General features: G+C 42.4%; 1 protein-coding gene across 2 annotated transcripts; it reads right to left on the bottom strand.

Moving 5' to 3' along the window:
• Window positions 1-15,174: 15,174 nt before the first annotated feature.
• Window positions 15,175-19,352, bottom strand: LOC134204545 (uncharacterized). 2 transcript variants are annotated; one of them, XM_062679358.1, is made up of 5 exons: window positions 19,151-19,352; window positions 17,375-17,638; window positions 17,149-17,306; window positions 15,588-16,925; window positions 15,175-15,533 (listed from the first exon to the last, which is right to left on the bottom strand). In XM_062679358.1, the coding sequence occupies exons 1-5, from the start codon at window positions 19,194-19,196 to the stop codon at window positions 15,528-15,530; spliced, it is 1,812 nt and encodes a 603-aa protein (XP_062535342.1). In that variant the 5' UTR covers window positions 19,197-19,352; the 3' UTR covers window positions 15,175-15,527. The 2 variants fall into 2 exon arrangements, with proteins under 2 accessions (XP_062535342.1, XP_062535341.1); XM_062679357.1 differs by having other exon boundaries at window positions 15,175-16,925.
• Window positions 19,353-20,833: the final 1,481 nt, after the last annotated feature.

Genomic DNA, 20,833 nt, shown 5'->3' with positions numbered 1-20,833 from the left:
AATAAGCAGCATGGTATTGCGTTCTACCTCGAATCGCGGGCATGCGAACATCACATGCTCTGCCGATTCTACCTCACCTACACATTCAGGACACTCCGCAGAATCTGCGAAGCCAAACCTGTGTAGGAATTTCTTAAAGCAGCCATGTTCAGACAACACCTGTGTTAGGTGGAAGTTGACTTGACCATGCTTCCTATCAACCCAGTTGGACACATCTGAATCAGTCTGTGGGTCCAACGACCTTTGACTGCGGTGTCCCATGCTCTTTGCCATTTGAGAAACGAAGCTGCTCTCTTGACACGGCGCACTTGCACCGAGTCCCTTTCGTTGTAGCACTCCACATCCTCCTCTAGGAGTGTGTCGATCGGCATCATTCCAGCTATAACGCACACCGCCTCATATGATATGGTGCGATATGCGCTCGCGACACGTAAGCACATCAGTCGGTGTACTCTGATCAATTTCTTTACATTGTACTCGGCTTTTAGTGCTACGGCCCATGCCGGCACGCCATAACGGAGTTAACTGTGCAGGTCCCTACTCTTATCCTCGCCTGTTGCAGCCCATGACGGTTATGCACTACCACGACTTCTGTCTTGTGATGTGCAAGGGACAACCGCCTCGAGTTGAGCCATTCCTCCACTCTGCCAATCGCGTATGAAGCCTTCAGTTCGACTTCGTCGAGAGTGTCACCTGCTACTTCTAGCATTACGTCATCCGCGAAGCCTTCTATCTTCACTCCGGCCGGAAGACTTAGGCGTAATACTCCATCGTACATAATATTCCACAGAACCGGTCCGAGGATCGATCCCTGTGGAACACCCGCGGACACTACGATCGACTTTTGACCGGCATCAGTGACGTATAACAGCACCCTATTCTGAAAATAGCTTTTCAGTATCCTGCACAGGTAATCCGGAACTCTCAATCGGTGCAGGGAGTCAGCAATTGCTGCCCAGCTAGCATTGTTGAACGCGTTTTTTACATCGAGTGTAATCAAAGCGCAGTACCTAATACCTCTTCTGTTTAGACCTCTCGCTATCTTGGCCGTATCCGTTACCGCTAGAATTGCTTCGATGGTAGAACGGCCCTTACGGAAGCCATACTGGTTGCTAGATAAGCCACCAGCACACTCTGTATAGGCCGACAATCTATTCAGAATGACCTCTCTCAGCAGCTTTCCAGCTGTGTCGAGTAGGCAAATTGGTCTGTATGCCGAAGGATCCCCCGGCTGTTTGCCAGGCTTCGGTAATAGCACCAATTTCTGCCGTTTCCATCGATCTGGGAAGTTTCCTTCGTCCATGCATCTCTGGAAGCAGCTCCTGAACATATCTGGATTGGCAAGAATGGCGTGTTTATGGGCCAGGTTTGGAATACCATCCGGGCCTGGCGCCTTATTGAGCTTAAGTTTTCTTGCTGCTACGATAAGCTCTTCGTTAGTCACTAACGGTACCACGTCAACTGACTCGTACGGAGTAGCGGGCCAGTTCGATGATTCATGCCGAATCATGACCTGTGTGGTACGATGGAAGTAAGTACGCCGCGAGGTAGCCGGTACTTTATGACTATGTTAGATGACTACAGTCGGTACTGTGTGGTGTACCTTTTGCGAGAAAAGTCAGAGTGTGCTACGAAGATTGCTGAATACACGGCGATGATGAGGAACCAGTTCGGCTATGCGCCAAAAGTGATACGCTGCGATGGAGGAGCAGAATATTCCGGGAAACAACTGAAGCAGTTTTTGGTTGACAGCGGAATAACTCTGCAGCAAACAAGAGTGTTAAAGTTAATAACATGACAGCTTTCAGTATGCAATCTACGAAATACTCCGTTACTAACGCAACGCAACGCAACGCAACGCAGCGGAATAACTCTGCAGCAAACCGCGCCATACAGCAGAATGGGAAGGCAGAGAGGAAGAATCGTTCTCTTGGCGAAATGCTGCGCTGCCTTCTGGCGGAGTCCGGCTTAGACAAACGATTCTGGGGAGAAGCGGTTTCAACCGCAAACTATCTGTTGAATGTAACACCGTCATCAGTTGTGGAGGGCACGCCTTATCACCGGTGGTGCGGCAAGCAACCGGATTATTCTAGAATTCGCTATCGGTAGCAAAGCGTATGTGCACATTCCCGATGAAAAGCAAAGAAATTTGGATGTCAAGGCTAGAAAACTTGTGTTCATCGGATACGCTGAAGGCAGAAAGGTGTGGCGTTTCTTGGACACAAAAACGAATAGTGTCACAATAAGTAGGGATACTAAATTTGTTGAGTTGAAAGAAGACGAAAAAGACACGTTTAGTAGTACCCCAATTGGTGAGTCCTCTGCTCGTGAAATGCTAGTACCGGTGATATCGCCGGTTGATTCCGATTGTGAAGGTGACAACCGGAGGGAAGAACTTGGGGAGTCAGATTCGGAAGACAGTTCCCCGTACGATAGTGCTACTGAACATGAACCTGTGAGTGAAGATGTTGTTGGGAATCCAGATTTCGAGGGTTTCCCTGAAGATGACATCTTACGTCGATCGAAAAGAATCAACAAAGGAGTTCGACCAAGAAGGTTGCTGGAGGAGATTTTCATCGTTCAACGTGAAAATGAAGAACCGAGAAACTTGAAAGAGGCTTTAACCGGTTCGAACAAAAACCAGTGGGTCGCAGCAATGAAAGAGGAATTACAATCGCATGTGGTGAATGGAACATGGCAACTGACGGAACTGCCGGTTGGCCGTAAAGCGATTGGTTCAAAATGGATCTATAGGATCAAACGGAACGCAAGTGGTGAAGTGATAAAATTCAAGTCTCGTCTTGTCGCACAAAGGTACTGCAGCAGTATGGTGATGATTATGACGAAGTCTTCGCCCCTGTTACCAAACAGGCAACACTTCGTACTTTTCTGGCGGTGGCATCTTGGATGAAGATGACCTTGCGACATCTGGATGTGAAGACCGCTTATCTGTATGGCCATCTCTCGGAGGAGCTTATACATGAAACAGCCACCAGGATTCGCTGAGAAAGGAAAGAAAAGCTCGTATGTCGATTGCGTCGTAGCATATATGGCCTAAAACAATCGGCCAGATGCTGGAACAAACGTCTACACAGCGTTCTCTTGGAGTTAGGCTTCGTGCAAAGCAAAACGGATGCTTGTGCACAAAGCTTGTCAGAGGATACCGAGTATGCCTACTTGTGTATGTAGATGATATTCTACTCGGCTGCATGAATCCATCGCTGTTGGATGAAGTGAGTAGTTCTCTCAAGGAGCAATTTGACATCACCGATCTGGGGGAACCTAGTTACTTTCTGGAGATTGTGCGTCGATATGGGAAGTACAGCGTTACCCTTGAAGGCTACATTGACAAGATTGCAACGCGTTTCGGATTGCAAGATGCTAAGTAGACTGGCCCAGGAAACAAAAAGTTGTCTAATTCCACGGGGCACCCCCCAGAATTGTGTCTTTGGGTGAGAAAATCAATCTCTGAAAATTTCAGCTCAATCGCTTGTTGCATAAGCTGGCGCATTTGATTTGAAGTTTGTATGGGGATTTCAGCCAAAATGTATAGGAAAATACACCTCCGTCACTCATTCGCTCTGGAAATTGGTTCTGATTGCTCGATTGACCTCAGAATTGCAAAAACGGCAGTTGGTATGCAACAGAACAATTTCACAGAACATTGTATGATGATTAAATGAACTTTTATATGGGATTCGGCTGATGCGATTCGATCAAAAAACCCAAAAATACACAAATCAGCTCCTAATAATTCAGCCGAAAATTAGTTAAAAGTTTATTTAATAATCATGCAATGTTCTGTGAAATTGTTCTGTAGCATACCAACTGACGTTTTTGCAATTCTGGGGTCAATCGAGCAATCAGAACCAATTTCCAGATCGAATGAGTAACGGAGGTGTATTTTCCTATACATTTTGGCTGAAATCCCCATACAAACTTCAAATCAAATGCGCCAGCTTATGCAACAAGCGAATGAGCTGAAATTTTCAGAGATTGATTTTCTCACCCAAAGACACAATTCTGGGGGGTGCCCCGTGGAATTCGACAACATTTTTTTCTCCCCATAGTAATCTGGGCCAGTCTAATGCTAAGTCTTCCAAAAGTCCAATGGATACCGGTTTCGTCACAACGAAGGATTCCAGCGTTCCGTTCGACGACAATACCACATATCGCAGTCTTGTCGGCGCATTATTATATGTAACTGTATGTGCTGTGAGTGCGTCGATATTGGGACGAAAAGTGTGTTCACCTACGGAAACTGATTGGACAGCCGCGAAGAGAGTGCTTCGATATCTTAAGTGTACCAAGGGTGCACGACTGGAATATAGTAATGATACAGGACTCGTTGGGTACTCCGACGCTGATCTGGGCGGGAACCAAACACTCGACGCTCGAACACAGGTTTCGTGTTCCTCTACGCTGGTGGTGCGGTTGCATGGGGGAGCCATTTGCAGCATTGTGTGACCCTTTCCTCCATGGAATCCGAGTACGTGGCACTCGGTGAAGCAAGTCAGGAAGCAGTTTGGCTGCGAAGAATCCTGGAAGATTTGGGTGAGAAGCAGAACAGTGCGACGTGCATTCTGGAAGACAATCAGAGTTGTATACAGTTCGTCGATTCTGATCGTATTACTCGGCGGTCCAAGCATATACGAAAGAGTGTTACGTTAAAGAGTTGTGTGCGCAGAAACAGCTAGAACTTTTGTATTGTCCGACTGAAGACATGGTGGCGGACATTCTTACGAAGCCGCTGGGTGCAACGAAGATTCAAAAACTCTCCAAACTGATGGGACTTTCGCAATAACGTTTCGTGGCAGTGGTGGCAACTGTTGAGGAGGAGTAATAGAAATTGGCAACACTTGCCGTACTATAATAATACCTATTTTTGTGTATTAGCTATGAGCGTGTTTTTTTTTTTTCAATCTTATAATTCATTCGCGAGACATCTTTGTTAAATCGTAAACCTAAATTAAAGTTTCTGAAAAAGTAATCGTTGTTTTCATTATTTTTCACGTCCGAACCTTCCTTTAAGAATATCACGGTTACAACAGAAAGATCTCCCCAGTGATGATAAATCACTGGATGAGATTAAAATTGAAATTTCTCAATTACTTGGATGTAGAGCCAGCCAAGGGCTGAAAACCTCTTAAGGTGATTATACAATCAAACCAAGTGGTGAATTTCAAATTCACCACACGGTTTTCTACTCCTATTATCAAAAGTTCAAATCTAACGTAATAATTTTCATTCAATGCTGAAAATAAAGTCGATTGTTTAGCATAAGTGAGCAAACGATCTACGGATGTTTCATCCCCATGGGCGTTGTGAGTCTCTCAATTCGTGCTCTTGAAAAATCACTAGAAAAAGTACGTGGTTTCCAAGATGGCCGATTTGTGGCTCTGTTGTATAACCACCTTAAATAAAGACGATAATAATAATAATAATTACTTGGATTTTCACCAGTCCAAGTAATTAAGGTGAAAAAGAAATCTCACTCTGGTACTTCCCAGAGGGGAATTTCTCAAAAATTTTATTTAGTTCACTCTTCTGGTGAAAAATCTCCATTTCACTACGGTGTTGAACAAACCTGTCTGTGATCTTCTGTAGTTCTGGAGGGTTTTACAGAGCCTTTTTCGAAGAACAGCAAGTAGAGCACATTTTCCTCAGGACCAAGTATCTGGCGTGAAAAAATTTTCGTCTCTTCAGCTCGGTAAGATCAAACAAGGATAATCCCGAAAGAATAATACGCACTGGTTGCTTATTCGACGGAGTATGCGTGAAGAATTCGATGTTGGCGCCACGCAGCGCCGTGATGGAAGCGATGAGATTGCCCTCCTCGGTGATGATAAGCTGAGTCCCTGTTTTTTACACCTTTCGTGTGGTACCCAGACTGTGAAATGTTGGCCAAATTTTGTTTGATTCCGAAATTTATAGGATTTTGGAAATAGGAAAAAAATTATGGAAATAGGGTTTCTTACCCCATTCCCGGCCTAACATGCATACGACTGCATTACTTAATTGATATTTATGACAGGAAGCATTTTTTCCTTAATTTTGTGGGCCGTGCAATACTGCAATGGGGTTCACTTCTGCTTAAAAATAGCTTTTCTTGGTAAACATCGTTTGAAAAGGCTTTTATTTGATTTAAATTAACGAGGTCCAGCACTAATTTCAGTCATAGCGATTTCAAATCCGGCCCACTTCCAAACTAGTTCCTGGCCTAAGCAAAATTTCGCTCAATCTCTCAGCATCTTACTCTCATTCTCTCTCGAGACGGTAGAAAATGCGACGTAAACAAAAATATGCACGTTCAACGTCGACATGATGCCAGATGTTATTGTTTATAATAATTTTTATTTGGTTGAAAAGATATATTCGCTCATTCAAATTACTTCCAAACGCTTAAAAACTATATTTTTTCACTTTTTGAAATCGAGAGAATTATAAATAACATGATAGCGTCAACGTATTAGATAGTTTTCCTATGAACGATGAAGGATTTTTTTCATACTAAAAAAAATCCTGGCCTTTTGGCAGCACGGTGCGGCTAGAAGTTCTTATGCCGAGGTGAATTTTTGTTTGGTTTGAAGATACATTTTTAAATGTACTCTAATATGTTTATATTAGTTCTAGTGAAACGAACAACTAGAAAAGATGAAAGTGCGTGAGTTTAGAATTATTGTGTGGTGATTAACAGCTTCAACCAATGATTGTATCGAGTACTGTGACGATTTCCAGGTAGGTGTTTATATGAAAATACTGTTTTGTAAAAGTGGAAAGATTCACTCCGGCTCAGTGGTGCAGCAACGGAGAGCGAATGTTCGAAATCTACATTTTTGTTTTCTATAATTGGACCAATTAGGAGTGAAATAAATGGTTAAACAATATTGAGTATTGTGCGAAATAAATGGGAGACTTTTTTAAAATTATCAATCATAAGCCTACGGCTTCCAAAAAGTATAAATCTTTAGTTTTCTGTGCAGTGAGCCGGGAATCGGGTCCATAGGCCCAAGTAGTGATTTACCCTAGGAGGTGAACGTTTTTTTTTCTTTTGTTGACTACGTTTTGAGTTGCTGTTGTTGTACGGCACTCATTCGGATCCACATCGGATAACATACGTTTTAAGAGAGTATGGATAAGAGTACGTTTTCGATTTTTATAGTAATAAAAAAAGATAAACTAGCAGCACTGCATCAGTTTGACAGGTATTCTGGCCAACTATTATCATGTGTAATTGTAAAAGATTTGAATAAACAACAAGGGAGAAATGGAGTTAGCTAACTTTTTGCTCATTTTGCTAAAAATAATTGGATTTCCGCAACTAGTATTTCATTACCATATATACGTTCAATCAGGTGAACATTATACCATTTCGATAACCTATTGTATAGAGTACTTTGTGGTACAGAACACCAATCCGGTTGGTTTTCCAAGTAGTCACAACCATTACTTGAATAATTTTTGGGACTGTGGGGTAAAAGTACGCAGGAACCGGTGGGGCAAGAGTACGCACACAGACAAACAGACATAACACATTGAACATTTACTCATCAAATTCATCGTCGTTCAAACACTAACGACATCTGTGCATTTCAGTTAGTTGGGAAAATCACGAACCAGATGGCGGTAGTGAGCAAACGTCAAACTCGAGCAAAAAACGATGTGCGCGCCACGAGTGATCGATTGGCCAACTAATGACTATTTGAATTGACCAGTAATTCAATGAACGATGGAAATTTGACGAGTGTTATGTCTGTTTGTCTGTGGTACGCATATGAATCTTCAAGTTATGATGTCAAACCCGTATCTCCGGCCGAAATAAGACTTCTTCCAAAGCGTAAAGATCCACAACTAAGAAAAAAGGGACAGAATTTGAAATTATCACAAGTTTTTAGGATAAGTTGAAGTAATTCGGTGTTAGAAAGGACTTATAGCCTATTCAGATTACGCCATTAATGACATAATAATTGGCGTTTCAGGGTAAATACGCTTTATGATGTCATTATTTACGTAATATTCCATACATTTTGCGCTGTCAAAAGATACCCGCTAAAAAGAGTCATAGAGAATTTATTACGAACAATTATTACGAGAGAGCGTTCGTTCTAACTGGGATGCAGGGAGAAATTCAACAAAACAAAACTGACAAGCGTCACGCTCTCTTTGCCAGAGAGAAAATTCTCTCTGTTTTCATTTCGTTTCGTAATTGACAGTCATGCTCTTTCTGTCGCAGCAGGGTCGAATGCATGTTAGATGGAAATCTTCTGAGCGCTGAAGAATAACTCGGATTGTGATGGTTTTGTGGAAAGCATTTTATATGCTGAAAAATAATGATGATAATTATTTATTCTCCACTTATTCAACATGAATTGTTTAAAAAACAGATGCTCTCTAGAATTAACATGAAGTATTTAACTTAAACCTAGATTTAATAGAACAAATCGAATAAATTTTCAAAGTTCAAGGGCCAATGCGGAAGACAATTTAAAACGTAGGAATGGTTGTAAAACGAATATATTTGATGAATAAACATTATTTCATAAATTGTTTCAATTCTGCTCCTTGAATGGCTTAATATACTTTGGATTTCAACATTTTTCACGTGGGACAACTGTACGATTTGAATGGGATGTATATATAAAGTGGAATAACCTTAAATTAAACATGGATTGGTAATGCATTAATTCATCCAAAATCCAGTTTAAATTATATCACATTCACACGATTCGATTTTGTTAGAAGCTGTATCATTGATTGTCGAGTAGAACGCAATGATTCAGTTTCCATTTTTGAAAAAAAATTAAATTGCTGAGTTGCCCTTCATACATGGAGATACTGGTGGAAATACATTTTAGTTCGATAATATTTCTTGAAAATTGGTCCAATCGTCCTTTTTTTATTTATTTGTGAGAATTCCCAAAAGTATCTAAATTTTTCTATCATATCTCCGTTCGATCATAGTACAGAATCAGAATACTTTTTAAACTTAAAAATAAATTGAAGAATAGTCTGATTCTCCGAAGAACGGCGCACCCAACCAATGAATGTAGCTTCGCTCATTATCCTTAATGAGAGCTTCAAATATTCTTCGAAAATCCCTTTTCATATTTTTTTTTATATTTTTTTTTCGTAGAAACTTTGTTCAGAAAAAAATGTTCGATTGTCGCCACACAAATGCTTGATTTCGCAAATTAAATTTTAAAACTCTTCTTGAATTCAACCCTGTATTAGCGTGCAAATGAGGAAATATGGAAACGTCAAGATATATTATCTTGCTGCAGTCTGAACACCTCGTAATAATTGGATACCCTCTCACTTAACAAAGTCATAAATAGCCCAATCTGAATAGGCTATTATTAGCGAACAAAGCACTGAAGCGAAATAATGAAATTGTATTAGGACTTGTTGTACACCTAAACATAGTACGAAAACACAATTTCATCTAAATGATAATTTCATTTAATCAAAAGAAACATTCATAAATTACGCAACGTTTAGCTGGGAGGGGTTGTGAGATATGTGACGATCCATATAATTTTTAGAGGATTCATACAAATAGTGTAAGATAGGGGGGAGGGGTGATGAAATAGCCAAATTTTACGTTACGTGATTGGTGGACTTTCTTTAAGGAAAATGCCTTTGTATACGCCACGCGAAACCTGATATATATTTTTACCTCTGTAGTTTTTTGTATATATAAAAAAACAATGGTTTTTCGTATGAAAGTGCACATTTTTAGGACCCCCTCCCCCTTTAAGAGTTACGTAATCTTTAAACATTCCCTAATATATGCTCATTAAACATCAATTAAATGTTATTAACTCTTATTTGTAATAATATATACTTAAAGCACATGATTGGATAAATGCGTACTCTTACCCCACCCGATGCGCACTTTTACCCCACCGGTGGGGTAAGAGTGCGTTTTTCACTTGTCTTGCAATAAGGGTTCTACTAAAACGAATCTCAATAATTTCAATATTTTTTTCCACTGGGTAACATAAAGGAAGAGTATATGAATCATCGACACTGATTTGATATGCAGATGCTTGCTTCATAAGGGCCACATGATCGATTGAAAACTAAGTGCGTACTCTTGCCCCACTCTACTCTAATGTGTGTTTCATTCATTCCAAAGTTTCAAATTTGGGACCATCACGAAAAGAGGTCAGGAAGTACGAGCCAATATCCCAGCCGTTTTTCAACGGATTCCGGAGATTTTGGTATGAATCGATCAGTAAACTCTCTAAGATTTTATACAACTTTTGTAAACAATTGATTTAATGCATTTTACTATTGAAAAATCCTATTTCGCCAGCCAATGTTGAAATTGCACTTTACTTAATAGTAAATTGCTTACATTTCGGCTGTTAGCCATCTGGCATAAACATTCATAAAATGTTGATGAACAAAATTGGTATCCACTATCGCACTAGACGTAATTCTACGTTCAATTTGCGGTCGTTTCTTTGATACAACCCTTTACTTTTTCCTGGGGAAGGCTTCGTTTATAGCGCTTAGCTTTATCGATGTTATCATCTGCAGTGGTGTCCATGTTTGTCGAGGTTATCGATCGTGTTAGCGGTTATTCTCGACGAATCGTTGTGTCGGATCGGTTCGGAGCCATATTTTCATGTGATTTGGCCTGTTGGCAATCCGGCAATCCAATTTGGTTTGATAGCTAACACTGCAAAATTTACATATAATGCATAAGGGGCCCGGATTCTGGGGTATGGTTTTCTGGGGAATAGTATAGAACTGTTGTTGCGTGATATTCCTAGATCCTCGTGTACATCCAGGAAAATTTGACGCTGTAGTTGTCTGTTGGTAGTCCTTCAGAAACTAGCATTGCAGTGGTGCTCAGTTAGTTTTGGTGGTTCCACGGATACATACTGTAGGCGACTGGTCATGCAAGTATGACAGGAACATCCGCAAAATGTCCATAATGTTTAGGTACCGTTCATTTCATTTATTTAGTTAACATCTAAACAGATAACACTGAATCAACAATTTGACGCCACAATGCACGGTTCGAGGCCGCATCTCTCCATCCTCGGATACGCCCCACGCTCGCCAAGTCGTTCTGCACCTGGTCTGCCCATCTCGCTCGCTGCGCTCCACGCCGTCTCGTACCTGCCGGATCGGAAGCGAACACCATCTTTGCAGGGTTGCTGTCCGGCATTCTTGCAACATGTCCTGCCCATCGTACCCTTCCGGCTTTAGCTACCTTCTGGATACTGGGTTCGCCGTAGAGTTGGGCGAGCTCATGGTTCATTCTTCGCCGCCACACACCGTCTTCTTGCACACCGCCAAAGATGGTCCTAAGCACCCGTCTCTCGAATACTCCGAGTGCTTGCAAGTCCTCCTCGAGCATTGTCCATGTTTCATGTCCGTAGAGGACAACCGGTCTTATTACGTCTTGTACATGACACATTTGGTGCGGTGGCGAATCTTTTTCGACCGCAGTTTCTTCTGGAGCCCGTAGTAGGCCCGACTTCCACAGATGATGCGCCTTCGTATTTCACGACTAACGTTGTTGTCAGCCGTTAGCAAGGATCCGAGGTAGACGAATTCCTCGACCACCTCGAAGGTATCCCCGTCAAACGTAACACTGCTTCCCAGGCGGGCCCTGTCGCGCTCGGTTCCGCCCACAAGCATGTACTTTGTCTTTGACGCATTCACCACCAGTCCAACTTTTGTTGCTTCACGTTTCAGGCGGGTGTACAGTTCTGCAACCTTTGCAAATGTTCGGCCGACAATGTCCATGTCATCCGCGAAGCAAATAAATTGACTGGATCTGTTGAAAATCGTACCCCGGCTGTTGCACCCGGCTCTCCGCATAACACCTTCTAGCGCAATGTTGAACAACAGGCACGAAAGTCCATCACCTTGTCTTAGTCCCCGGCGCGATTCGAACGAACTGGAGTGTTCGCCCGAAATCTTCACACAGTTTTGCACACCATCCACCGTTGCTTTGATCAGTCTGGTAAGCTTCCCAGGGAAGCTGTTCTCGTCCATAATTTTCCATAGCTCTACGCGGTCTATACTGTCGTATGCCGCCTTGAAATCAACGAACAGATGGTGCGTTGGGACCTGGTATTCACGGCATTTTTGAAGGATTTGCCGTACAGTAAAGATCTGGTCCGTTGTCGAGCGGCCGTCAACGAAGCCGGCTTGATAACTTCCCACAAACTCGTTCACTAATGGTGACAGACGACGGAAGATGATCTGGGATATCACTTTGTAGGCGGCATTAAGGATGGTGATCGCTCGAAAGTTCTCACACTCCAGTTTGTCGCCTTTCTCCGGTAGCTGTTCGGTTTCCCAGATTCTGACTATCAGTTTGTGCAGGCAAGTGGCCAGCTTTTCCGGGCCCATCTTGATGAGCTCAGCTCCGATATCATCCTTACCAGCGGCTTTGTTTGTCTTTAGCTGTTGAATGGCATCCTTAACTTCCCTCAAGGTGGGGGCTGGTTGGCTTCCATCGTCCGCTGAACTGACGTAGTCATCTCCTCCGCTGCCTTGACTTTCACTGCCTGTACTCTCAGCGCCATTCAGATGTTCCTCGTAGTGCTGCTTCCACCTTTCGATCACCACACGTTCGTCCGTCAAGATGCTCCCATCCTTATCCCGGCACATTTCGGCTCGCGGCACGAAGCCTTTGCGGGATGCGTTGAGCTTCTGGTAGAACTTGCGTGTTTCTTGAGAACGGCACAGCTGTTCCATCTCCTCGCACTCCGCTTCTTCCAGGCGGCGTTTCTTCTCCTGAAAAGGCGGGTCTGCTGTCTCCGCTTCCGTCTATAACGTTCCACGTTCTGCCGGGTACCTTGCTGCAGCGCGACCGCCCGCGCTGCGTCCTTCTCCTCCAGAATCTGTCTGCACTCTTCGTCGAACCAATCGTTCTGTCGACTTCGACCCATATACCCGACGTTGTTCTCCGCTGCGTCGTTAATGGCTGCTTTGACTGTATTCCAGCAGTCCTCAAGAGGGGCCCATCGAGCTCACCCTCTTCCGGCAACGCTGTCTCGAGATGCTGCGCGTATGCAGTGGCGACATCAGGTTGCTTCAGTCGCTCTAGGTCGTACCGCGGCGGTCGTCGGTACCGAACATTGTTGATGACGGATAGTTTTGGGCGCAGTTTAACCATCACCAGATAGTGGTCAGAGTCGATGTTAGCGCCACGATATGTCCTGACGTCGATAATGTCGGAGAAGTGCCGTCCATCAATCAGAACGTGGTCGATTTGTGATTCTGTCTGCAATGGTGATCTCCAGGTGTACCGATACGGGAGGCTGTGTTGGAAGTAGGTGCTACGAATGGCCATATTCTTGGAGGCGGCGAAATCAATTAGTCGTAGGCCGTTTTCGTTCGTCAGCCGGTGAGCACTGAACTTTCCAATAGTCGGTCTAAACTCCTCCTCTTGGCCAACCTGAGCGTTCAAATCTCCTATGATGATTTTGACGTCGTGGCTTGGGCAGCTGTCGTACTCACGTTCCAGCTGCGCGTAGAATGCGTCCTTATCATCATCAGTGCTTCCGAAGTGTGGGCTATGGACGTTGATTATGCTGAAGTTGAAGAACCGGCCTTTGATCCTCAACCTGCACATTCTTTCATTGATCGGCCACCACCCGATCACGCGCCTTTGCATATCGCCCATCACTATGAAAGCTGTTCCCAGCTCGTGTGTGTTGCCGCAGCTCTGGTAGATGGTATGATTACCTCTAAACGTTCGCACCATTGATCCCTTCCAACAAACCTCCTGCAGCGCTACGATGCCGAATCCACGGTCCTTGAGCACATCGGCGAGTATGCGTGTGCTCCCGATGAAGTTGAGAGATTTGCAGTTCCACGAACCGAGTTTCCAATCGCTAGTCCCTTTTCGTCGCAGTGGTCTTCGCCGATGGTTCCGGTCCGTACTCTCTTGTTGATTGTTCGTTGCTTAAGATTTTTAAAGGCTGGCTTGCAGGGCCTGACACCAAACCCCCTAAATTTCCGGATGACCATGGTGCACAGTTTCACTTGGAGTCCCTCGCTGGCACTCGGACGATGATCAGCCGTCCCTAACATGGAGAACAGACGCTCAGTAAGATTTGCACCTCCGGAGATGAGCAACCATCCTCCCCCCCTTCCCTGTCAGCATACGACCATAGTTCCCACCGGGGTTGGTTACCCGATCTTCCCTAAGGTTGCTCGTATCCCGGCCAGCACCGCGGGGAGGTAGGGATAGGAGTTGCTGGGTAAGAGGCCAAGGACCGCGAGATGGGGTCTATTTTATTCCTTCAGGTACGCGAAGTACCAATGGTACGCTTTACCCAGCATTTGCCGTGCCGTTTAGGTACCGTAGTTGAGCTTTAAAAAAACGTCGATCACCAGACACAGATTGCTCAGTGAGTCTCACTAGAGGTGGTCGCATTGGGTCCAGACTAGGAGGGTGCTCGAATCTTCCGTGATCCAAACATTTTAACTGCGACCACATGTTTTCGTTTGGATGTTTCCAAAATAATATCGCGCGTCCTTTCTGCATTGCTTGCAAGCCATTTCCACATGTTAGGATACAAGTTAAGTTTCATTTCATTGAATGAACAGACACTTTCAAAGCGTCGTACTGTGCGTATCAATTAGGTACCGTAGTCGACCTTTTAAAAAACGTCGATCACCAGGAACAGATTGCTCTATGAATCTAACTATGTGGTCGCATTGGGTCCAGAATAGGATGATGATGGTTTGTTTTTGAGGGATATTAACTCAGGCGGTCATTCATCCCTATCCAGAATAGGAGGATGCTCGAGGGTTCCTTGTGTCCAAACATTTTAACTGCTACCACATGTTTTCGTTTGAATGTTTTAAAAATAATATCGCGCGTCCTTTCTGCATTTCTTGCATGCCATTTCCCACATGTTAGGTTACCAGTTAAGTTTCATTTCATTAAATCAACAGAGACTTTCGAACCGTCGTACTGTGCGTATCAATTATCCGAAGTCCAATCGCCACACTCATCCAGCTTCTGTTTAGAAAACCCTTCAACTGCCAAGTGTTGAATGTTAAAATTTCTTGTTTTATTTCTTTTATTCTTGTTTCCTCTTTTCACCTTTGTTAACCTTGCGCAATTTCACAAACATTGCTGAATATCGGAATCATTTCTCAACTGTTAGTAAATATGCTATCATAAATGACTATTTTGAAATTTGTAAAATTTATTCATCATTTTAAACATCTAGTAGAGATATATTACAACAGAATAATGTACTACATTTCAAAACAATTTTGAAAAATAATGTCTTTTAAATGCTCACAATTTACCTCAACTATTTTCCGACCCAATTCAACTTGAATGTGTCGTACATTATTTAAGGCACTGAGTGGTTGATCATAATCGTGATGTTTATGATCAGTGTGGACGGACATGTTACTTTACATCTAATGTTACTTTATGAAATAGCAATGAGACAACTTTACTTACCTGCTTCCGCAAATAAATCGTATTAAAATAGTTTTTGAGAATTCTTCCTTTCCTAAAATGTCGACGGCTAGTTCTAGAAGAGAAGCTTTAGTAACAAAGCGGCCATTGTCACTAGAAACGCATTTACCGTTCCATCGATTGCACTGGTGGCACTTCTGTATATCAACCAAGGAAACACCTTGATGTAGTTTTCCGTCGCTTCCCATGGGTTCGATCCGTCGTCAAAGTGCATCGGACATTGATCCCGTTCTCGCTCGTATTCGGTCATATCTACGGAAACTACCGCCCCTTCGGTATAGTTCCACGAGGTAACGTCCTGCTTCACATTACAAAACGCACCAACCGCTTGCGACATCAGGATTCGATTTAAATCGGCGCGCTGGTAAACCCAGCAGCGATACTTGGATAAGGGATCCAGGTCGTCGTATGTGATCAAGTAGGATTTGAGATTCTCCTGCCAGTAGCCAATGCACTTCATCCGGTAATCTGGATCACTGTAGATATCAACCGGACGTCCAAGGTGATCTACCGAGAGGCAGTAATTGGCATCGATAGCCATTTCCTTTTGATCTGTATCGCAGACGGAGAAGTCTGAAATGTTTTGCTTGCATCGAATATCCGGACGAGGACTTAGCGTGACACCACCGAGAATACGAGTCTTGAAGGGGGATTCGCCTTGTTGGGTGAAGTTGAATTTACCTGCGACAGGGCATCGTACTGGGACCGGTTTCGCTGAAAGGAACAAATCGTAACGCCACTGTTCCTTGTTGGGAAACTGCACCCACGAGCAAACGGTGCTGAAAGCGTTTTTGATAACTGCAATTCCTTTACGGTAGCGAATCACGTTGTGATGCCGAGGAACAAAATCGAAGCAGATGTAATCCTTCTGGCAACCGTCTACCGTCAACCGAGCCATCATAATTCGGGTGTCACGTTGCTCTCGACACACATAGATCGTCCGTCTATAACGAGCCCGATCAGGATAGTACGTCTCAATGATATGAGTTTCATTTATGACGACTTCTGCATCAATGTTGGCCGTGTTGATCCACTCCCCGGTGAAATTTTGCGGGAATCTGCAGCCCGGCTCCACCACCTCAGACTTAACCGGTGTGACTCGGTAACGTTCCGGAGATTTTTCCACCGTTTTCAGTGTATTGCATTCGGCCGTAATCGATGCACCGATGTACAGATCGTCGTCGCGGTTCTTCAGGAAGCAGCGATACTTCTCATCCTCTCGAGATTCCTTGGTATTGACTACGGCAAAGTAGTGGTTCTTTCCGATAAACCAATCACCAAGACAACTGAACTCGACCACCCCGTTGAAGGTGCCGGCCATGCCTTGGCACTGCCGATAGGTGATGTTGAATTTCTGGTTCTGAATCAAGAACTGCGTTCCGGGCGTTTGACATGACTGGATTTTGGCGTCTGGGTTGTCACATTCTCCAGTAAAGCGGAATCGATTCTGCGAAGAAATGGAAGAGAAGTCGGGTTAAATTTGAAATAACCCATTTTGACGACAAAAATTAACATCGCCATAAACTGCATTTTCTATTATCAATTTCTTATTATTTCATTTTGAAAATTTACAAATATTTCCACTACCCTAACCATAAAACGCTCCTTTAAATTGATAAAACCCGTTTAGAAACCAACAGCAACAGCTAACTCCGCTATAAAGCACTCACCTGATAAGCAAAATGCCAGACTCCTTCCAGCGATGATCGGCAACTTATAGGAACAAAATTTTTATTGAACAGTGTAATCAGCTGTTGATCCTGTCTCAGTCCCCTACAAATCCGGTCTATCGTAGGTTTTTCACTGCGCTCTAACGTCACGCAGGGTGCTACAAAGTAGAAAATGACACAATTGCATACATTATCCATTATCAATATCACCCACAACACTACTTACTCTCAAACTTCTCAAACACGTTCAACGTACGCGGAAACGCCTTAACGCAAGTGTAGCACTCGCTGCCCTTGAAGATCAGGGTGTGATCGGACCCGTTCCGGGTACTGGCGACGCACTCACTCCGTATGCGGCCCTGCTTGGGGCCCAACCGTTCGTAGCTCCACTCGTCGATTGTGGTCGTTGTCGGTTCGCCTACCTCCCAGCTGAACCAGGTGCCCTGGAGGACTTTGGGAATGTCGCAGCTCTTCTGGCCGTGAACGGTGGCTGTAATTGAAGATTGGGGAATGATTTATTGTATGATATCGGAACAACGATGTGCGATTCTGGACTTTATAAGCTAGTTATGCTAAAAATAATTGAGATTTATAGAATGAATCAAGGGAGTAGTCATATGTGTGATAAGGTGTTTCGTTATGCAGATTGCTCACATATGAGTAATTGGTTTGATTTTTCGGGCAAAATATTGAAACAGAATTTACATTAAAAAACATCTTTTGACGCTATCAAAGCATAATTATATATGAGATCTAGTATGGGAAATACTTTTGGCTTATGACTTCATCCATTAAAAATGTTAGGATAAGAAAATATTTTTTAACATATTTCATATGCAGTACAACAGTATCAATACGAAAAACCCAACTTAATTCACCGAGTGGTAATACTGCCTTCCTCGTATTTAGTCAAGACACCAACCTTATATGACGTTAATATGGTTCGATATACCATTTTCTTTATAACTTTCAAACGCAACGGTCGATCGATATAAAATTCATTAGTGATCTATGAGGCTTTGCCCCCCGTAGAATGAAACTTGTTGCAAGAAAATCGGCTAAGGATTACTATATGAAAAGTTGTCTAATGTTTTTCTTAGCTTTTGTGCACACACATACATACACACGGACAGACGAACATTTGCTCAGCTCTTTGAGCTGAGTCGATTGGTATATAACACTATAGGAGGTCTCTGAGGCATGAAGAACTGCGCTCATTCATAAGACCGAATTCTCTTCGACCCGGCAACGAGTTTCATAAGTGTGCAAAAACAAACCCTGGATAAATTGCATTTGTTTTTTCTTATTTTATATGGTTTAAATTTTATCTAAATACCATTTAGGCATATCGTGTATCGTGCCATATTTGGGTCTAAAGTAATTCGGTATAAATGTTTACAATTGATTGAAAATAATCACGTGGTTTTTTCACATTATATCCTTGGGGAGGTTAACAATAATAGAGTCAGAACATTATACCTGGACAGAATCTTTTTCTGGTACAAGAAAACATTAATCTCTTTGGCGAAATCGCAGGTCTCTACTGCAGTGCCAGCTCAATCTTTAAAGGTAAAATCTTTATAGATACGGTCTCTAGTTTAATAAATATACAATCTCGAAGTAAATAATTGAGGACACTCACACCTTGACCCGATTTAAAGTCTGGACTAACAGGTTTATTCTATAAGATAAATAAACAAATCACATATTACAAAAATAAGGGGAACGAAAGGATTAAACTCTACAATATTGATTTTACAAAAAAAAATCCACTCGAAAAAAAAACTATGATTTAACTAACCCCAAACAAAGCCTCTGCTTCTTGAAAATTAGGAAATATGTAGCTTCAAATGATTTAATTTCAGCCACTAATTTCAACCACTTGCTCCTATGTGCGTTCGTCTTGATGCGGTTCAAAAACATCAACAGCATAAAGATGAGGGACGACGACGGAGGGCGTGTCTCTAATGTGAACTTTGAATAAGGAATTTTCGTTACTTACCTTTACTGAAAGCCACCAGAAATATTAGAATTAGCTGGAGACTCATGGCAGTTACGAGATGCACATTAATTTAACAATTTTAGTTCGATTTTTTGGACGGAAAAAGCACTTAAACTAGGAGAGGTAAAATTGCTGCTTTTGGCACCTGAGCCTTCAACTTCGATTCAACAACCAGCAACGAACGCGAGCCGAGCGCTTCGCTGATTCATTACACGCTACACGCTAAGCCTCAGCTACTCAAAATTGTGTCGACTTCAACTTATTTTTGTCAAAAAAGGGACATGTCAAATATTGAGTGAACACTATTTTACTCAAATTTGATTAAAGCGCTATAAACGGCATAAATAATAAATGATGATCATGGGATTGTGGAATGGATTTGCTTACATTTGACTCAGTGGTTGAAACGATTTTATTCATAACCTCTCGTAACCTCGCTCGTAACATCCTGTACGGAATAATTGTTTACGGCTATTTATTAGGCATTTCAGTCTCGCTTTGGATGAAACCATACAATTATGTTATCTTCTGCTGACTTTTGATCCTTATTGGATCTTTTTCAAATAGAAGCACACTGCTGTTTTCATCCAAGATGAGACTGAAATGTTAAATAAATCACCGTAAAACATTCTTTCGCACGAAAATCACTTTTTATTTATTACCGGGGAACTCATGTGGTATGCATGGCAGCTGAACTGTTGTACATCGGGTACACATGGCTAATTCACTCCTTTCTGTTGAAGAAGGAATCACCGCCTAATTGTAAATGTTGTGGTACAGTGTTGGACGTCCGGCACCTTATTCTCGACTGCAGGAAGTATTCCGAAACACGAAGGCTACTGAATAGGGTGTCCCAAAATTGGACAAAGTCTGGGATTTTGGGGGCTCAACCTTCAAATGAAAGCTTAGGGTAAAACAAAAGAAAAATTGTTCTACGACAACTCTGGGAAATGACGTTTAGGTGGCCCTGACGCGTTTTATGAAAAGTGTATTTTTTATAGGTAGCATCGAAAATACCGGTATATCGGAAAGAAATTCGATGAAACCCATCCATTTTATATTTTTTACATTTAACTTAGGGTCTATACTTTATGGTAAAACTTTGATACCGCATGTTTTAGCTCTATATATTTTTCACTGATGCTTTAAATGCCCAAAAATGATGAATTTTTCTTAATATTTTTTATAGATACATCCAAACGGGTATCCATCATAATGCTTTCGAAACTAGATATACATAGAAAGATGGGGAATTTTATAACGAATATTTTGCTAAAAATAGCAACCTTCTATCTCTATCCGTTTAAAAGTTATTCACGATTTACTGCAGCTTGGAAAAAGACTTTTTGAAATTTCGGATCATAATACCTGGATCATGTTTAAGTAGAAAAACGCCTACTTTTCCATACCAACTAAATGGGCGCTTTAGTAACCAATATAGTATTCATATGAGTTGCATAAAATTGATTTTAATACTTATTTGAGTGTTATAATGGAAACCCAACGATGGACCAGCAGTAACATGACTGACTACAAATTGTTCAGTTAGTCTGGGGTGAGTATTCAAATAGATTGATGAATATGGTTTCAAAACTACCCATAGGGAGGTTCAGTTTTCGTGTCATGGTTTGTCGAGCTGTGCAATGTTTCTCGATAACATGGAAATTAGTTGTTTTGTGACCA

This window comes from Armigeres subalbatus, unplaced genomic scaffold (genome assembly GCF_024139115.2).
Source record: "Armigeres subalbatus isolate Guangzhou_Male unplaced genomic scaffold, GZ_Asu_2 Contig656, whole genome shotgun sequence".
Classification (NCBI taxonomy): Eukaryota; Metazoa; Arthropoda; class Insecta; order Diptera; family Culicidae; genus Armigeres; species Armigeres subalbatus.
Note: the sequence above shows the minus strand (reverse complement) of the source record. Positions and strands in the feature narration are given on the sequence as shown.